Genomic DNA, 21,032 nt, shown 5'->3' on the forward strand with positions numbered 1-21,032 from the left:
TAAAGTCAGTAGAACTTTATAGCTTATCATTAAAAGTACTTATTAAAATTTGGCATGATCATATTAAAAAAAAAAAAAGCCTTCAAATACTCTTCCCACACTTTGTTACTAGTATCACTGTTCTTACTATGGGGGCCTACAGGAAAGATGGGGAGGGACTCTTTATCAGGGAGTGTAGTGATAGGATGCGGGATAATGGTTTTAAACTGAAAGAAGGTAGATTTAGATTAGATATTAGGAAGAAATTCTTTACTGTGAGGGTGGTGAGACGCTGGAGCAGATTGCCCAGAGAAGTTGTGGATGCCCCCTCCCTGGAAGTGTTCAAGGCCAGGTTGGATGAGGCTTTGAGCAACCTGATCTAGTGGAAGGTATCCCTGCCCATGGCAGGGGGGTTGGAACTAGATGATCTGTAAGGTCCCTTCCAACCCAAACCATTCTATGATTCTATTATTTCCAGGCTGTGTATATGGCTATCTTATACCACTGAGTGTAAGTAGCCTTATCAATCTACTGCTATCTAACTTCATGGCGCGTATACTATAATACATACTTAAAGAGGAAATGGCAGTGTGAGGAGCACCTTCAAACAGAGATTACTTTTTGTCATTCTGTTTTTGTCTTTGTGACAAATAACTGGATACAACAAAATAGTGGGTTTTCAAGCCCTCTGGGGAAAAATGCCAAATCACTTCAGGTGCATTAATGAAGCCTTGCTTGCAATGGGTAGGACGTTTTTCAACTTTTTCAAGCTGTAATCTTGATAACTCAGAATAGAGTGGCATTTCTGTTACTATGAGTTCTTAATCGCAGTAGTGACCCTTTAGGAAACACTTGCAATTTAGTGCAGTTCTGTAGGAAGGGGTGTGTTTGTGGCAAATCTTGCATCCCTGAAATGCATAAGGATAATATAGGTCACCCCTTTCTATTTAATTTAGAGAATAAAATGGTATTCTGAAGAAGGATTTCTTTTGCTCATTTTAAATCCATGTGTGAGGAAAGGTAGCTGCATGGACTTTCATGAGGCTTCTAAAATGAGTGGAAGAACCAACTGTTTCAGAAATAAGGGCTGGCATGGAAGAACGCAGAAATTACTATTTTGGAAGTTGCAAGCATCTTCCCTAAATTGTTTTGGCAGTTGTGTATAAGAAACTGATGTAGCCATGGTATACTTAAGCTTTCTCTTTATGCAGGCATTTGATTATTTTTTGTTTAAGGGGGATTAAATTTTAACAGCAAGCTTAAAGATTTGATACTGAATCTCTGAATTACCATTCATGCTAGAAAAAGTGAGACCTTTTTTCCCTGTTATGTGTTCTACTTAATTGCAACCTGTCAGGTAATCAAGATTTGAAAGGGAAGCTTTTTTATGGTACTGGATATAAAAAGTATTTCCATCTTACTAAGTGTATAGTTGTACCTTTTTATTCAAAAGGGCAAAGGGGGGGGATGTAAAATAATAATTAAAAAAAAAAACTTCTCAGGAAACTGCTGTTTATTATCTTGGGTCTCTGTCTATAGTTTCTTGGTAATAATGTTCTCACTTAAGCAGTGAAGAATATTAGAATCTGAACCATCTAGCATTAAGAAATAAATCTCTTGGCTTATTCTCACCATAGCCTTAAGTAGTCTCTTATATTTGTTTCTTCCCCTCTCTCCAAAGAAACAAAATTACTCTGGTAGCATAGTCTGTTTTTGCAAACACACTTTGTAATGTTGATAGCTTCTTCTGGGCACTTAAAACTTATATCTTATACAAGTAATTTTTTTTTATATTGTGTAGTATATGCTTCAAAGGACCCAGGACCAAGATGAAAATGTGGCTTTGGAGGCTTGCGAGTTTTGGCTAACTTTGGCTGAACAGCCAATTTGTAAAGATGTATTATGTCGGCATCTTACTAAGTAAGTATTAAGAATTACAACTCCTAGTTATTTTGAAATAGTCATCTTTAAACTTCAGTTGACTTGTTCCTGGTTACTCTTATAGAGACTGTATCTAGCTTGCTGTATGCTTAGAAGGAGTTTCTTGTGCATATTAAAAATGGCTGTAGCACAGAGGTCACTGAAAAGACTTCTGAGGATTTCAGACTCAGCTCCAGAAGCAACCTAAACTGTGTCACTGGTGCTTTACCTCAAGCTTAACAGCCTGTTAAGCTCCATCCATCAGATGGATGCAAAGGTATACTAACGTGCACTTAAGCTTAAACAAACATCTCTATGTGACATTACCTGTAATATCTGATGTACCATGAACGCGTTGTCTTGACAACTGCTATTGTGAGCATCTCTGTGCAATGCTTCTATGTGCATAGTCATGCCAAGGGTTCCCCACCTTTATGAAGAACATAACAAAATGACAAGATCATTTAGATTTAGGAATCAATTTCATATCAATTGCCACTGCAACTTAAACTTGAAGAAAGCATGTATAATGTGTTTCTTCATACTTCTTCAGACTGATGGTAGTTTTTTAAGTTTCAAAAACTTTTTTTTGTAAGTTTCAAAAAGTTATCCTAAGCCTTAAAACGTAGATCCTTGATTGAATGGGAATGAATATCCATATTTGAGATTTAAACATCTGCATGTCTGCAACAGTGCTCATAACTTTTTCCAGACTAATCTGAAGACTTTTGCAATAGGAAACGAATTCTTCAGTGTTCCCAGTAAATGGAGACTCTGTTTTTGATATATGCATGGAAGGTTTTTGAAAATACTAGAGCAGTTCTGTTTGTGATTCTGTTCTTCCAGTCAAGATGTTGAGAAGAGACGCATTCTTTTCAGCAAATATGACCATTTTAGATGTAAAGCAATTTAAAAAATTTAAAAAAAGGGTGTGTGTCAAAATATCAGTTTTCATAAGCAATTAGAAAGCAGAGAATTGAGATTAAAACATGTACTGTAGCAGTACAGGAATAGGAGTTGAAAAAAGGAGAACCAATGTTATGAGAAATTATTTTTAAGTTAAGTTTTAAAATGTTTTTACTTAACTCCTACTCTTATAGCTCAAAAGACAAAAGAATGATAGCACAGTTCCTGATTCTACCTACCCCCTTCCCAACACACATATTAATACTAGTCACCTTCTCAGTACAAAACTTAAACCTCTTCTGGCCTACATGAACACTGACATTGCAACAGCTTTATCCTCGGTTGTTGTGGTTGGTGGTTTTGTGGGTTTTTTTAAGAAGCTTTTAAATTTCTAGAAAAACAGATAAGAGTAACATTACATATCTCTCATCTTTCAATGTCATATTTGTTGAAAGCAACTTGTTTGTTGGCAAGTCCTTTTTGACTAGGGAGCTATATAAATTTGCCAATACTTGATGATAATCTTAAATTTTTTATATTAGATTAAGTGGGACAAGATCTTCTAAAAACCTGTTTGTTTAATATCTTGTTCCATTTTGCTCCTATAGACTTTCTTACAAAATACATAGCTCCTGCATACTTCATGAAGTATGCTGCAGAAATGCCAATGAATGGGCGTTAATCTGAATACTTACTATTCTTTCAATAAAAGTTTAGAAGATAACGAGCCATTGAGATGCGTGAATATTATTGCTGGCCTGAGTACCTTCAGAAACAATATTCCTCAGCTGCAGAATTTACAGGGATTGAGTCTGTCACTGGTGCTGGGTCAGTCCATGGTGATTTCAGTATTAGCTTGATTTGGCTTGTAATACATATTTTTATTTTTATGGATTTATTTTTGTAGTGAATGTGTTTATGTGAAGTATTTGACTTTTTTTCCCCCTAGTACATCAGTACCGTTGGAGTCCCGTGGCCATAACCAGTTTAATAACTAAGTAAAGTTCTAATATAGACTAATGACTTGACTAATGTCAAGATCTCTGCAATGTTGGGGACTTGTCTTAAGGGGTGATACTTGAAGTAATCACAGAAGGATAGAAGGGCTTAATGTAGTTAGACTTCCATCCTTAAGAGTAGTGAGGTAGAGTCTTCAGCTACAGGTAAATAAAGTGACAAATACTATTTGTGAGAGCCAACTTAATAACTTGTTTATCAAGCATATTTTGGGAGTTTGAATTCTTACTGAAAAGCTTTAGACTTAATTTCTGAAAGGTGCTTCAGAATAAATTTCATCATGTGGAAGAATATCCTGTTTTTAAAGTGTAAAACTGGTTGTGCCATCTGGCTACCGCTAGTTAGAAATTAACACTTTTTCAGATTACAAAGTATTGATGAACCTCATGAAATGGAGTATGGTTTAAGGTACTAGCTTTTGTTATCAGGCTAAGTTTTTGTTTGGGTTTTTTTGTTTGTTTTTTGTTGTTGTTTGAGGCAGGTGGTTACAACCAAAATTATGGCCCAGGTAACTGAAAACCAGCTTGCTTTACTTGTGTGTTATTTTGACATAGAATCATAGAATATCTTGAGTTGGAAGGGACCCATAAGGATCATCGAGTCCAACTCCCTGCTCCTCGCAGGACTACCCAACACTAAATCATATGACTAAGAGCGTCATCCAGATGCTCCTTGAACTCTGACAGACTTGGTGCCGTGACCACTTCCCTGGGGAGCCTGTTCCAGTGACCGACCACCCTCTCAGCGAAGAACCTTTTCCTAATGTCCAGTCTGCACTTCCCCTGACGCAGCTCCATTCCATTTCCTCGTGTCCTCTCGCTGGTCACCAGAGAGAGGAGATCAGCACCTCCCCCTCCGCTGCCCCCCTTGAGGAAGTTGTAGACTGCAATGAGGTCACCCCTCAGCCTTCTCTTCTCCAAGCTGAACAAGCCAAGTGACCTCAGCCGCTCCTCCTAAGTCTTGCCCTCAAGGCCTTTCACCATCTTGGTCGCCCTCCTCTGGACACACTCTAATAGTTTGATGTCCTTCTTATATTGAGGTGCCCAAAACTGCACACAGGACTCGAGGTGGGACCGCACCAGTGCAGTGTAGAGTGGGACATTCGCCTCCCTCGACCAGCTAGCTATGCTGGGCTTGATGCACCCCAGGACCCGGTTGGCCCTTTTGGCTGCCAGGGCACACTCTTGACTCATATGCAACTTGCCATCAACCCAAACCCCCAGATCTCTTTCCGCGGGGCTGCTTTCCAGCCTCTCGTCCCCCAATTTGTACGTATACCCAGGATTACCCCATCCCAGGTGGAGAATCCAGCACTTGCTCTTGTTAAATTTCATAGGGTTGGTGATTGCCCAGCTCTCTAGTCTATCCAGATCTCTCTGTAAGGCCTCTCTACCCTCGAGGGAGGCCACAGCTCCTCCTAGTTTAGTATCGTTGGCAAACTTACTTAATGCACATTCGATTCCTGCGTCCAAATCATTTATAAAAACATTGAAGAGCACTGGCCCTAAAATTGAGCCCTGGGGGACCCCACTGGTGACTGGCCGCCAGCCTGATGTAACCCCATTTACTATAACTCTTTGAGCCCGACCCGCCAGCCAATTGCTCACCCAACGTATTATGGACTTGTCTAGCTGCGTGCTGGGCATTTTGTCCAGAAGGATACTGTGAGAGACAGTATCGAAAGCTTTGCTAAAATCCAAAAAACCCCCACATCTACTGGCTTCCCTTGGCCAACTAGATGGGTGACCTTGTGATTAAAGGAAATTAAGTTAGTTAAGCAGGACTTTCCCCTCGTGAACCCGTGCTGGCTATGACCAATGGCTGCATTGTCTCTCAAGTGTTTTTCAATAACTCCCAGAATGACCTTCTCCATAATTTCACCAGGCACTGAAGTGAGACTGACAGGCCTGTAATTACCAGGGTCTTCCTTCTTGACATGTATCAATATTTCTTTGTAGACTGATACCTGTGCTGGTAAATGGTATGAAATATTCAGAGATCGATATTATTCTGTTGAAGGTAAGCATTGATTTCTTTTATACTCAGTAAGAATACCTGGTTAGCTTCTGACCTGTAAATCAGAATGATTGAGCTGGTAGGCCAGATCTGGTCTGCCATCTGTTTAATGCAGATTTAGCTTTCTGGGGCAAGGTGTGCTGTTCCAAAAACTAAATGCGACTGCTGCCATGTTTGTTGGAAAATAATCTATGGGCTTTCCTGCTTTGCCCCGTCCCCTCCCACCCAACTTTGGCAGAGCTGGGATACTTTTACCCATGAATTACTGCAGTAATGCAGCCTAAAAAAATGTTCAGAATTAATTCTAATGCCCTTCTAGCTTGAACTACACAGCTTTTTCCATCACATTTTAGAATGTGTCTGTGTACTAGAATTTCTCTATCTCTTCTTCCTTCTAATTCATTCCCATCAAGAGTAATTTCTTAACAAGAAGGATACTTTGTGCTTTTGTGTGAGCTTACCTCTCTTGCTTCTATTTTCCTGTCATTTTTCTGGTAAATACTGTAGCAGAATGCAGGAACAATGGCATTTTTAGTTAGCTGGGCAGCACAAGTGGGATGTGAATCTTTCATACGCTTATAAAATTTTGAACTAAAATTTACACTACATTCTTAACTTCCTTGAGCAATATAGTTTCACTAGTTTATCTGATAAAACATTTTGATGACAGGGGGATGTTGAAGAAGATGAAGCTATTCCAGATAGTGAACAGGACATAAGACCTCGTTTTCATCGTTCACGGACGGTAGCTCAGCAACATGAAGAAGATGGTATTGAAGATGATGACGATGATGACGATGATCTTGATGATGATGATGATACTATTTCTGACTGGAATTTAAGTATGTCAAAGTAATGTGTAAAATGTTTTAAAATATAGCTACTTGCATAATACAAGAACCACAGTAAAAAGATGAGTTTGTGTATAGGAATACTGAGGCTTTGCTTTTGAATAGAAAAAGAACTATCTGCTGATATAATTGGTGGTTTGGGGCAGAGGGGGAGTCTTTCAGGTGATGTGTTGGCTATGTAACTGTATTGACAAAAGCTAGCCATCTGTAAGCTTATTTCTTATTTCGAATATGGCTGGTAGAGCTGCAAACATCTACTGGATGCAATTCAACAGAAGCTTTGGATTTTGAATTTTAATTCTACAAGATAATACAAATCATGGATCACCTGTTTATTAAAAAAAAAAGTCTTACACATTGTTCTTAGCTTGAGGAAGCTTAATAATGCTTTCTTTTACTTCAGTCTTCCCTCTAAATCTGGTTTGTGTGTTTGATTTTTTTTTTCTCCATTTGAACATGCTACTACTGACAGCCATTACCAGTAGTTCAGATGTAGTACAGATGAATGTATCTTGAAGCTTGTAGATCAAACAACTTTGAGACATATCTAAACTTTTTAAATTATTATTATTTTAGAAGAAAATAAGCACAAATATGCTTGCTTTTGTAAAGTATCTTTTTTTTATAGTTTTAAATTAATAATGCTGTTCTTGTAGTTGTTATGTGTAGAGATTGCAGAATTAAATACATATTTTCTGAAAAACATAGCTGAAATAACAGAGGGTGCCCTGTGGTCCACAGTTTTGGTTAAGATGGTGAGGAAGCTAAAGCTGACTAGGAAAGAGAGAGAGAACAGAACAGTTAAGAAACCTGTTTTGATGTATGTCATCTGGACTTGAGAGAATTCGGATTATCTGAAATTCAGAATTGTGCCCTATTTCTTATCCAGTGTTCTATATTTGACTTCCAATTTGAACAGAGAGGAAACATCAGCGCAGCCTGACAATTAGCAGCATTGCTTACTAATGAGACCTGGTAACTAAATATGGGAGCCTGCCTTTTTTTCCTCTAGCAGAAAGCTGAAACAGTCTTAGCTGAAAGCAGCAGGTGCTGGTCTTGGGGAGTCTGTGCTGTTTCTTATTGCTTTGCAGTGGAGATTTGCTCTGAGTTGAGGGCTCATGTTTTGTTTTATTCAAACCTGTTGGACATCATCTAGGAGCAGAGCAGAAAAAGTTTTGTATTTATTATCTATTCTAGTAGTTGCTACCTCCCAGCTGAAAACTTATCTGTGTCCTGTTTGGGCCCACTAGCAGTTTAGGTCCAGTTTAGGATTTTTGCATGTTACATTTACTACGTATATTTTGCCTGATTACCTGTCTTGTATATACTTTTGTTCCATTTGGATCATTTCTGACAGATTAAGAAGGAACTGAGATCATAATAAACAAAAAAGTGCAGTATAAATACAATAAATACAAGCATTCGTATTACAGAATTTATACTGCACTTTTTTGTTTATTATCCCATTTGGGGATGGAACACCTCTCCTATGAAGAAAGGCTGAGAGAGTTGGGGTTGTTCAGCCTGGAGAAGAGAAGGCTTCGGGGAGACCTTATTGCAGCCTATCAGTACTTCAAGGGGGCTTATAAAAAAGATGGCGGCAGACTTTTTAGCAGGGCCTGTTGCGACAGGACAAGGGGGAATGGCTTTAAACTAAAGGGGGGTAGATTTAGACTAGATATAAGGAAGAAATTTCTTTACTGTGAGGGTGGTGAAACACTGGCACAGGTTGCCCAGAGAGGTGGTGGATGCCCCATCCCTGGAAACATTCAAGGTCAGGTTGGACGGGGCTCTGAGCAACCTGATCTAGTTGCAGATGTCCCTGCCCACGGCAGAGGGGTTGGACTAGATGACCTTTAAAGGTCCCTTCCAACCCAAACTATTCTGTGATGATTCTATGATTCTTTATAAATCCATCTTAGCATTATTTTTCTAGACATGACAACACTACAGCAGAAAACCAGAGTAAGGATTTCTGAATCATGTTTTGAAGTTGTTCTTTTATGAGCTTTTGTGTGTTAAAAATATGAGATTAAAAACTTTCAAACAAATTTCGAGGTGGTATTCTTTGTATTGGTGCATCACAGAATTAGGAGTAAGATATAAAAGCTCAGAGCAGAGGCCAGCGAATTTCTTTCGGTCTCTAGAGATTAATAATTTTGCCTTTTTTTTTTTTTTTGAGACATGGATCATGTTTGAACATTTTCTTTTTAATCAATTGCTAATATTTTTAAGCTATTTCTCCTTTCTCCTTAGTTTCTTCAGTATGTTACATTCATGTAACAGACCTTCCCTCTTCTATAGTGTTATACCATCCTGAAATTATGTAGTGTATATAATGTTGCAATATAATGGTGTGGTTCCTGTCAGTGTTTTAATATCCCCAGCGTATAAGTCCTTTTAGTGGCTATAAAAATGCCGCAGAATTGGCTTTCTAAGAGCTGTGACTTTGTACTAGAGCACAGTGGATCCCTGTGTATTGTAATGAAATGGAAGTATCTTTCCTCCTAATGCCCTGGCAGCTCAAAGTTAAAATGAGGATTATACTGTCTAACTACAACTGCTTGTATAATAAGCAGAGATTAACACTGTTAATTCCCCTCAGGGAAATGTTCTGCTGCTGCTCTAGATGTCCTGGCTAATGTATTTCGTGATGAACTTCTGCCACACATCTTGCCCCTTTTGAAGGAATTGCTCTTCCATCCCGAATGGGTACTTAAAGAATCTGGTATCCTTGTTCTTGGAGCAATTGCTGAAGGTAAGGCAACAGTGCATATCAGGTTGCTGAATTTTTGGTTGGTTCTAAAGCAGCTCTGTGATTCCTTCTAGGTGAATTTACTTGTGCAAACAAGTATACGTCCTTAGCTGATTTGGTTTTAGTGATTAATCTCTACATCTACTAGTTGGTGACTGCAGTTATTTGTTTAATTTTTTGTTTTCAAATCTATGCATGTTTTGGAGGCTAAATAACTTAGATAATTTCTTTTATTCCTCCCTTTCTTAACTCTGCAGCATATATTTATTGGTCTCTCATGAAGTACTACCTTGATTTGATACAAGAGGAATGTTTAATAAATTTAAGCCTTACATTTCATTCAGTGTTTTCAGAAGTGGAGAAGACTGGTCCTGTGACTTCAGTGCCCTGAGATGCTTTTTGTGGATGGTTCTCTGATTTAAATGTGATAACTTCCATTTCTTTGTATTTACTCACAGGCGCTTGGCTTTTTGCCTGTATTTCCAGCATCTCTGTCCATTTTGCAAACTGAAGGAATATGTTTGGGTCCGTGCCTGGATTACCTATCTTTTCCTACAGTGCCTAGTGAACGTACTTAGGGACATGGTTTAGTGGGCATGGTAGTGTTGGGTTGACGGTTGGACTCGATGATCTTAGAGGTCTCTTCCAACCTTAATGATTCTATGATTCTACTTTTTCTTTGTTGCTAGAAAACTTTTTTGTTGGTTTTGATTTCAAGTCAAGCAAGGTAAAAGTTAGTACTTCTGACAAATCTGCCCTTGCTGCCTTGAAGTGTGTAGCTTTTATTGCTGGTCAGTATTTGTGTGATATTAGGAGAAAACAAGAAGAAAATTAAATTTCTTAAGGAATCCTTTTTAATGATATGATGATTTGTTATCAAGGCCTAATCTTTCTCTACTTGTTGTCTTGGTCACCGAGTAGACTGGCATAAGACTTCCAAGCTTTATGAATGTGCTGGTTTTGGCTGGGATAGAGTTAGTTTTCTTCACAGCTAGTATGGGGCTCTGTTTTGGATTTGTGCTGGAAACAGTGTTGATAACACAGGGATGTTTTCGTTACTGCTGAGCAGTGCTTACACACAGTCAAGGCCTTTTCTGCTTCTCACCCCACCCCACCAGCGAGTAGGCTGGGGGGGCACAAGAAGTTGGGAGGGGACACAGCTGGGACAGCTGACCCCAACTGACCAAAGGGCTATTCCATACCATATGACGTCATGCTCAGCAATAAAAGCTGGGGGAAGAAGGAGGAAGGGGGGACGTTCGGAGTTATGGCATTTTGTCTTCCCAAGTAACCGTTATGTGTGATGGAGCCCTGCTTTCCTGGAGATGGCTGAACACCTGCCTGCCGATGGGAAGTAGTGAATGAATTCCTTGTTTTGCTTTGCTTGCGTGCGCGGCTTTTGCTTTCCCTATTAAACTGTCTTTATCTCAACCCACGAGTTTTCTCACTTTTACTCTTCCGATTCTCTCCCCCATCCCACTGTGGGGGGAGTGAGCGAGCGGCTGTGTGGGGCTTAGTTGCCGGCTGGGGTTAAACCATGACGATAAACTAATTTTATTTGGATGTTCTTGCTGTGCTCCATTTAATAAAGCAGAATTTCTGGGGATTGGGGAAGCACTGAAGTAGAAATGTAGTTGAAATGAATGTAAATTTGATTGGGGATTTTAATTATTGTTTATGTGGTGAGGTTTCTTTTTAGGATTTAACATAAATTAGGTAGGCTTGCTTTGTATATTGTTAAAATGTATTTCTACATGATAGAGGATGTAAATATGTCCCTTCTAGGAAATAACAAAATGTTCTATTACATTTTCTAATTCTCGTACTATAATAGCTATATTTTTCTTTCTAGGCTGCATGCAGGGAATGATTCCATATCTTCCTGAGCTGATCCCTCACCTTATTCAGTGCCTCTCTAACAAAAAGGCTCTTGTGCGCTCCATTACATGCTGGACTCTTAGTCGCTATGCACACTGGGTAGTTAGTCAACCCCCAGACACATACTTGAAGCCATTAATGACTGAGTTGCTAAAGCGTATTCTGGATAGCAACAAGAGAGTACAAGAAGCTGCCTGCAGGTGAGCCAAAGCTTAAACAAAAAGCACTGTCCATGACACTGCTTTTTCATGGGAAACTGTTTTAATGCCTTTATCGATGAATGCATGACTCCATTTCTAGCTCTTAATGTATTTTATTTTTTTCCTTTTAAATTGGAGTAGGTTCAGCTTCTTCTGAAGTAGTCACAAATTACTTTGAGTTGTAATAATATGAAAAAAGTTAATTTGAATTTCTCTTGTTCAGTTTGTTTTCAGAGTATATGAATCGCCAAACTAAACAATCTGTTGCAGTAAAAGAAATGATCTGTATGTGACACCTGTTTATTTTCAGTATTTGAAGTTTCATTGACCAGAAATCTGGCTTTTATATGCCTATGAACAAGGTCAATATTGATGATAAATAAAACTATCCTATCGTTGCATTAGTGATGTTGTTTATATTTAGCTCAGGATTACCAAAACATTTGGGTTACAGTTATTTCAAGGGATATTCCCTTTCTCTTGAAAGGAGATCCTTGGAGGTAAGATTCCCTTCTCCCTCTTGTCTGCTGATTTAAAAAAAAAAAAAAAATAATGGACACACCATTAATGAAATGGGTACACCTCTTGTGCAGGAAGCTCAGCAAATAAAGCTTTTACTTGTCAGTTTGTGTGGGGCAGGAGTGTACACAGCAGACTGCCAAGAAAGTTTCTTGATAAAGCAGTATTAGATCTGTAACACGTATACATAACAGGTTTTACAGGAATATTTTTAAATTTTGCTGATCACAATGTAAGAGCTGAATCTTTGTGCTCAATCAAAATAGATTGAGTTTATCTCTGTAATACCATTTTGAAAACATACCTTGGATGAATTTGAGGACTAAATACAGTTCTATGTTTAAACAGAAATGGGTAGTGTGGGGCGTTTTGGGGTGGTCTTGTTTTGTTTTTTCGAAGATACTGACTGACCTGTTTGGGGTGGGTTTTTTGTCATTCAGTGCCTTTGCTACTCTAGAAGAGGAAGCTTGTACAGAGCTTGTTCCTTATCTTGCGTATATACTTGACACTTTGGTCTTCGCATTTAGTAAATACCAGCATAAAAACCTGCTCATTCTTTATGATGCTATAGGAACTCTAGCAGATTCTGTAGGACATCATCTAAATAAACCAGTGAGTATACCTTATGTTCTGTAGAAGCACTTGTCATATATTGAAAAACTGGTTTGGTGGGTTTTGTAGTGTGCTTTACATGTTCTAAAACAGAAATGCTGACCTTTCTGTGTAGGCTTCAATAATAATAAATATTTACATGTGAAATACATAGACTGCATGTAATTTTTCCCACTACACAAATATTCCCCATTTTGAATAAACAATTGTGTGTGTGGCGGCTTGTGAAATGTGCTTCTCATCATGACTTTTTTTTCTCATTTTCAGAGTTTTTTCAGGAGATACATATATCAATATAGATATGAAATGGGACTTTAAAGAAATTGGTGGAATGTGTGTGCTAATTTCTAATGACCGATTTTTTTTTTTTTTTTTTTTTTTTTTTTTTTGTAACCACTTTCGGTATAGCTAAGCTGCTCTGTGTGTCTTTCCAATGTATTGGAGCACATCATCATTAGAAATTGCTTTATCAGAGAGTGGGACAGACGTGCATTTTATATATAAAAACACAGAATCCTTTGGACAAAGCACAGATAACACAGGCAAATATAGTGGGTTTTTCGTAGTGTACATATGTTCATTAATAGGATATGATAGGATATGCATACATGTCGTGTGCATCTTATGGTGGCTATTGAAATTTGCTTTATTTCTCTATAGTGCTTCACATGACACAGACACACTAGAATAAAACAATTTGGGTTGTTGTCATGGCATTTTACTTGCCATCCAAGACTCCACACCATCAAAGGACATCTTTTTCAATCTCTCTCTGGCCCTGGCCAGCTTGACATTTGACAGCACCAGGAGGAAGCTAAATGGGAGCTCCTGATGATGGTGGGACTTTCTTCAGTCACTTAGAATATTGTATCTTTGGACATAGCATTAGCTGGCAGCATCTGTTGGCTCTTTGGATACTTTCTAGGAGCAACAGTACTACAGGGATGCCTTGCTTAATGTCCTTGTGACTGACAGCAGTGGCAGGGAAGATGCAACATCTTTATACAGAATTGGTAAGCGCGCCCTTCTGGAGGGATAGAAAATTACTTTCTTCATGGATGGGTAGTTGCTTGAGGAAGAGGTTTCAGGAACTGGGGGGATAGGGTTGTAGCATCAGGGCAATGAGAATTGGTTGAGAAAAGCAGGTGGCAGATGCACAGCCAGATTGCATTGCTGGTAAAAACATTTTCTGTAGGCCCTGAGGCAATCTTATAGATTTGTAACAACCCAGGCAGCTATTAAAAGTTGCTAGACTGAAGCCAAACCTGGAGGAAAAGATTCGTTCTGCAAAGGTACTTAAGATTTTTTGCTGAGGCACATAAGACATAAATTGTAAAATCTAATATTAAACTACATCTACATATTGCAACAATGAATTACAGTATATCCATTTTATTTTGCTGAAAAAGTAGAATATATCAATTCTTAATATATCAATTTTCTAGCTTTGAAATAAACTAGTATGCAATGAAGTGTTTCAGTAGCTGATGCATTTTCATCCTAAACAGGAATATATTCAGATGCTAATGCCTCCATTAATCCAGAAGTGGAACATGTTGAAGGATGAAGATAAAGATCTCTTCCCTTTATTAGAGGTAAATGTTAAAATTTGAATATGTTTTATCAACTTCTTTTAGGAATTGCCCCTTTTACTAAAGATGCTCCTACTAGGAAGTGTGACTATAAAAGCTGACAGTGTTAGGTATTTCCCATTATGGAGAAAATATTATGACTGTAGTGAGAAAATCTTGTGACCGAGGAAATGTCATTAGGTTTAGCAGAAATCTTTTAAATTTTTTTTTTCCCTGCCATTCTTGAGTGTTTTCTTTGGGATTCTCTTTTTTAAAAAAATTGTTCCATCCCCCTGTTGTTCTTGTCTTCTCTCTCTCCTTGTTCTCCCTTCATCCCTCCATTAAAACTATTCTCAGACAGGCTGAAGGTATGAACCAGACCATGTAGTCTATTCTCTGTACTTTCCAAGTGTGAAGCAGGAAAACACTTCTAGAGAAATTAGTTTCGTAACTCTTGGGTAATGTTAGGGCTTGTACATGGTCAGGATACTGAAGTTTAGTTTAAATGCTAGCTGAATTATAGTAACTGTCTTCATATGAACTTTCTTGGCCACCTCTAAGATGATGCTGCTTCTGAAAAATTTTCTCAACCAACATACGTAGGAGAGAGTAACAATTAACTGACAGTTGTCTTGGCTCAGCTAATCGGTGCTGCCTTTCTAGGTTGTTTTTACTTAATCAGTTACTTGTGGGTATACTTAAAATGCTTTTAATTTACCTCTCCCAAGTAAAAGGTACTTCGGGGAGGTGAGGAAAGTTAGTGTGTGTGTCTCTCGCTCTTCTTTTTATTTATTTGTTTGATTGTTTTGTTTTGTTTTGTTTTATTCCAGTGCCTGTCGTCAGTTGCTACTGCCTTGCAATCTGGCTTTCTTCCGTACTGTGAACCTGTGTACCAGCGTTGTGTAAATCTGGTGCAGAAGACTCTTGCACAAGCCATGGTATTTTTCTATTGCTATTCCAATGTTTTCAGAATATCTCCTTAAACCAATGTATTAACTATGTAAAGTTACGGGTTTGCAGGGAGATATGTAGTATTAACTATTGAATATTTAAATGAAGCTGCAGTTCTGAAACTAATTTTTTTGTTTGTTTTGTTTTTACTTTTATGCATACCCCGAGAAAATCTAATACTCATTTTGAAAATGTGTACTTATTTGTTGCAGTTGCACAATGCTCAGCCAGACCAATATGAGGCTCCAGATAAAGATTTCATGATTGTGGCTCTTGATTTACTCAGTGGTTTAGCTGAAGGACTTGGAGGCAACATTGAACAGCTAGTGGCTCGCAGCAATATCCTGACACTAATGTACCAATGCATGCAGGTGAGATGAGTAACCTGTTTAATCCTGTATTGGGTCTGGCTGGGATGGAGTTAACTTTCCCCATAGCAACCCTCATAGTGCTGTGCTTTGCATTCATAGCTAGAAAGGTGTTGATAACACACCAGTGTTTTGGCTACTGCTGAGCAGTGCTCCCACAGCATCAAGGCTGTCTCTCCAACACCCCCGCCCCAAAGGCCAGTAGGCTGGGGGTGGGCAAGAGGTTGGGAGGGGGCAGAGCCAGGGCAGCTGACCCCAACTGACCAAAGGGATATTCCATACCATATGACATCTGCTCTGCAATAAAAGCTAAGAGAAAGGAGGAGGAGGGGGGGCATTCGTTATTAAGGCGTTTGTCTTCCAAAGCAACTGCTACGTGTACCAAGGCCCTACTTCCCAGGAAGTGGCTGGACATCGCCTGCTGATGGGAAGTAGGGAATAAATCTTTTTTTTGTTTCCTTTGCTTCCACATGCGGCCTTTGCTTTTCTTTATTAAACTGCCTTTATCTTGACCCATGAGTGTTTTTCCATCTTATTTTCTCTCCTTCCCCCCCCCCCCCCCGCAGCTGAGGAGGGGAGTGATAGAGATAGAGTGGCTTGGTGGGCACCTGGTGGCCAGCCAAGGTCAACCCACCACAAATCCAAGGATTTTCTTTCTTAAGAGAATCGGAAACACTTCTAGAATTATCAGGTTTTTTTCTTCCTCTCTTTAGGATAAAATGCCTGAGGTACGACAGAGTTCTTTTGCATTGTTAGGTGATCTGACAAAGGCGTGTTTTCAGCATGTTAAGCCTTGCATCGGTATGTTTCATTTACATATTAAATAAGTAACATGTTTTACAAACTGATAAAAAACTGGTTTAGCCATTGTTAAGTTCCCTTTTCTGTGGCTTGCCTTGTCATGGTGTTGTAAGTTTTCATTTTCCTTTATCAGCCAAGGGTCTGTAGTCTTTTCTCCTTTGAACTGTGTGTTTAAGACGTTCTTCTTTTTGTAGATAGTGCAAAAGTTCATTTTGCTGCTTGATTTTTATAATGTAACATGCTTCCTGTTGTGCTGCAATACGGCAAAACAGATGTACTTAGACTTCAATTAGAACAGTTGCTTTCTTTGACAAATTCTTGAATTTGTACCTTTTTTTTACTATTAGAATCTATTGTTACATATAACATATATATTGAAATTAGAAAACTTGGCTAGGTTTGGGGTTTTTTTGTTTTGTTTTTAATTTCAGTAGGGAAGTAGCATCAGTTATACACTTCCACGATATTCACTGTCTCTTCCCTCAGATACTCTGAGATACACTTGACAAACGAATGCTTGGATAGGCTTGGAATTTAAAATTTATTTGGCAGATGTTATAATCTATCTTTGTGACTAATATTTTATTAAAATTTAATCAAGGCTGTGATTTGCCTTGTTGGCTGTTGGGGGTTTGGGTTTTTTTTGTTTGGGGGGGGTTGTTTTGTTTTGGGTTTTGGGGTTTTGTTTTTTTGTTTGGTTTGGTGGTTGGTGTATTTTGTTTTGGGTTTTTTTTTGTGGGTTTTTTTTTTTTTTGTGGGGTGTGGTTTTTTTGGGAGGGGGTTGTTGTTTTGTTTTTTGGGGGTTTTTTTTTTTTTTTGCACAGCCGAATACATAGCTATCCAGGTGTGTTTTTTCTTCCCCCACCCCCGGGGAGAAAAAAAAGGTTTCTAGAGTTACATAAAGGTAAAGCCTATTAGAAATATTTTTAAATCATAGTTTGAAAAGATTTGCATTGATCAGCTTAGGTTGTAAAATCCAGGTTAATCTGATATATAGCAGAAATACAGCTCTTGTTAATTCAGGTGTAAAGCTTTACAATAATTTAAATATGCTTACATGATTTTTTAAAAACTACCTCCCCCCCATGTGATCTTACAGCAATGGGACAAGATGGCTGTATTGTGTGATGAGATTTTAAAATTTTTTTTTTTTTAGCTGATTTCATGCCCGTTTTGGGAACCAACCTAAACCCTGAATTCATTTCTGTGTGTAACAATGCCACCTGGGCAATTGGAGAAATCTCCATCCAGATGGGTAAGATTTTAAATTTTTTTTTTTTCTTTGAATCTTTGCACATTTAGAATGGTTTGTCTGGGTTTTTTTATTTTATTTTATTTTTAGTGATACTTTCATGTTAAAATTTAAATTAAATTTGATATTCTTGTCCTTGACAGTTAGTTCAATGTACCAGATCTAAATAGATTATGTATATTAATGGTCATTTTCTTCTGAATGTTTCTTTTTGACTGTTACAGGTATAGAGATGCAGCCTTATATTCCAATGGTGTTGCACCAGCTTGTAGAAATAATTAACAGACCCAACACACCAAAGACATTGTTAGAGAACACAGGTACCCAAAAACTGAACCATTCATGGTGAAGGGAATTAGAGATTTTTTTTTTTATAATGATTTAAAAAATTGCATAAAACTTTTTTTATTGCTATGTATTTGGCTTTTATAAGCAAAAACAACTCTGTTTTGCAGAAGCTCTTACAAGTCTCAGTCTTGCAGCAAAACATCTATCATATATCTAGATTATTAAAGTTATTGCTTTCTCACCTTTATAACTTTTTATATTTCTTTATCATCTATTTAAGTATCCTTCCAATTTTATTTATGTATACAATATGACAAATGTATGCAGTAACACTTAAAGACTTAGTGGCTTTACGCTGATTTTAATATATGCATGTCCTTACACGTGTACTGTGTATATATATATGTCTAGTGTTTGAAACATATGTAATTGGCATATATAAAACAAATAATGAACTCTTTGAATTTACAAAAAAATGCACTTTTTAAAAGATTAATTTGTAGTAATATGGTCAGAAATCTAGATCTGTGATGGCAGTTTTACCACAACATAACTGAAATTACATATAACTTCTATTACCTGGTCACTTAATAACAGATTTCTGAAAAGAAGTCTAACAGTGGCATGCATGTTTCTATGTTCTGGCCAGCAGCTTTGCCTTCCAAATTGGGGAGCAGTCCCCAAATGCCTTATTGAATCGGAATTTCTGAGGCTTGTTTCTTTTGCATTTATAGAGGGCATGTTCTGGTATGAAGAGCACCTTCCATACTTCAGCAAAACTTTATTAATAATTTAACAGGGTTCTGGTTTACTGTTTTACTAATTGAGAATCTTTTTTGACTTTTTTCTGTTTGAAAACTGTCTTGTAAGAAAAATGATAGTTTAGTCATTATACCTGACATAATTGAAAATGATGCAAATTCAGTGCTACGGTTACTTTTTTTTTTGAGCTAAGTATGAGATAAATTGGAGAGAGATTTTTTTCAATGCGTATTTTTCCTCCAGTATTGTCTACACCCCACCCCGTCGTTTAGTATGGAAGGTGAACTTGAAGGAAAAATTGCCTAGTTGTCTGGCATATTATAGGTATTGCTTTTTGAAAAGATAATTTTGGAGCAAATAACTACTTGTTATGAAATACACCATGGAATAGTATAGCAATATAAATTTTTTTCCCCCTGCCCCAACCCCCTTCGTCTGCACTGATGGATGTGTAATACCTGTAACTTAGAAGCATCCAGTACTTAAATGTTTGGTTCCATCACTGCTAAGAGAATTTTTTGAAGCATCCAAACACTGACTTTTTTTAGTATCTTAATGGTTACTTTAAATGTGGATGCATAACTGCAAATAAATGTTGAGTGTGATGTACTTAAAAGTTTGTTGTGGGATATTGTGCTGCATGCCATTGGTATCTGCAAGAGTATTACTATTTTCTGCTTTAGGTTGTTATGTAATGAGCTATGAAAACACTTCTATGGAAACATATGAGACCACCTTAAGTAAAAGTAGTTGCATAGAAAATAATGAGTACATGCCAAAAAGTTAAGCTTTGACAGAAATTACTGTTCCTTGTACAGACTGTAGCTGTGAGAACTTACAGATAAACCTTAAAAGTGTATTTTCGTTTGAAAGTAGCACTTCAAATGCAGTTTTAAAAGTTAGATCTGCTGAAAACTTGAGACACTGCATATTGAAATTGAGTAATGTCTGGGCAAAATAGTACATTACCAGTGAGCCGCAGCTTTCACGGAATGAGTATGTTTCAAACTGCTAGTATATCCTACACTAAACTTTTATTGGAGAAAGCATCATCTGCTTTATTGCATGTTTCATGAAATTGTTCACAAATGCCTGTTAATTAGTGTTGCATAGTCTGTCCCTTGAACATAGGTTTCCTTTCTCTGCTTCATATAAATCTGCTGGATTTTAGTATTCACGTATTTTGCTTCAAGTAATCCTGATACACTATTCCTCACCTTCTCCTTTTTCTAAAGATTAATCTTTCGTGAGTTGAGCAAACACCATTAAAACACATTTGCATGATGATATTTTCTTCAGTCTGTCCCTCAGAACAAAGGACCACGCTACCTAATCATCCAAAGAAGCGGTTTTGCTTTTCATGTGTCCTTATGCATTTGTATCAGAAGTCAGATTCTTATACAACTCTTATGAGGAAGCCTTTTCTGAACAGGAGAAATATTGGAATTAAAGAATTAATTTTCTGCAGTCAGTTGCTGTGAGTTAGCAACCACTTTAAATTCTCTACAAGATTATGAAGAAAACAAATATTTGGTGCTCTTTGAGAAGTGTTTAATCTATTTAGCATTTATTAGATAGACCACAATATATTCAATGTAAAAGTATTTATAAATGTATTTTTAGTGATAGATAGTAGGCCTATTAAAATCTTTAATTCAAAATATTGAAAAAATAAAATGTTTAGGACTACTTGATACTAAAACTGAAAATGGTTAATTCCTTTCTGTCAAGAGTATCCATAATAGTACTTTTTATTAAAAACTTTGAAGTGTATGGTAGGTAAATTTACTCTAAGAGATGATTCTGAAGAGGACAGAATAACTGCTTACATCAGAAAGCCTTTGGATTTGAAATTGTGTGTTTTGGTGTTCTCTCATTTTCTTCTTTAATTTTTCTTTTACCCTGGAGAGTATACCATATATGTTGCTGCCTCTTATTTAGGGGGTGGTAATAAACAGCACTGGTGAAATCTTATGTTTACTATCATACACAGATTCTGTTGGCTTCTGTTTCTGAGTTATTTGTTGTTTTTTCTTTATTTTTTTCTCCTTCCCCCTCATTTGCTCATGTCTTGGTTGGCGTTTGGTGGTGTATAACCGTGATTGCATTACCTTAGCAATAACAATTGGTCGTCTTGGTTACGTTTGTCCTCAAGAGGTGGCCCCCATGCTACAGCAGTTTATAAGACCCTGGTGTGTATTATTCAATCTTTTTTTTTTTAATTCATTTTTCTTCACTCTTTCTTTCTTTCTTCTATCTCACTTTTAGATATATTTTCAGTTGGTTACAAAATCTCAATCCTTAATCATTGCCAACCATGTGACTAATCTTGTCCTATCAGGTTTGTGAGTTTTTAGTAGCACCGTCATGTATTCTTTATGTTGTG

General features: G+C 37.5%; 1 protein-coding gene across 3 annotated transcripts in view; it reads left to right on the plus strand.

Annotated features, from left to right (window-relative positions):
- The window catches only part of LOC143172195 (transportin-1-like), a 137,667-nt gene that overhangs the window by 99,208 nt on the left and 17,427 nt on the right, over nt 1-21,032 (plus strand). For 2 of the 3 annotated variants that reach the window (XR_012997309.1, XM_076361437.1), the window contains exons 10-22: nt 1,781-1,899; nt 5,781-5,841; nt 6,509-6,680; nt 9,295-9,447; nt 11,297-11,522; nt 12,482-12,653; nt 14,162-14,248; nt 15,055-15,162; nt 15,388-15,546; nt 16,257-16,344; nt 17,501-17,599; nt 17,821-17,916; nt 20,763-20,838. Coding sequence is in view for 2 of the 3 variants with exons in the window: in XM_076361437.1 (XP_076217552.1) it covers nt 1,781-1,899; nt 5,781-5,841; nt 6,509-6,680; nt 9,295-9,447; nt 11,297-11,522; nt 12,482-12,653; nt 14,162-14,248; nt 15,055-15,162; nt 15,388-15,546; nt 16,257-16,344; nt 17,501-17,599; nt 17,821-17,916; nt 20,763-20,838 (1,616 nt within the window). In the remaining variant the exon portion in view is untranslated. Of the gene's footprint in view, nt 1-1,780; nt 1,900-5,780; nt 5,842-6,508; nt 6,681-9,294; nt 9,448-11,296; nt 11,523-12,481; nt 12,654-14,161; nt 14,249-15,054; nt 15,163-15,387; nt 15,547-16,256; nt 16,345-17,500; nt 17,600-17,820; nt 17,917-20,762; nt 20,839-20,914; nt 20,979-21,032 lie in introns of those variants that run through there. The other variant, XM_076361438.1, reaches the window with a different exon arrangement.

This window comes from Aptenodytes patagonicus, chromosome W (genome assembly GCF_965638725.1).
Source record: "Aptenodytes patagonicus chromosome W, bAptPat1.pri.cur, whole genome shotgun sequence".
Classification (NCBI taxonomy): domain Eukaryota; kingdom Metazoa; phylum Chordata; class Aves; order Sphenisciformes; family Spheniscidae; genus Aptenodytes; species Aptenodytes patagonicus.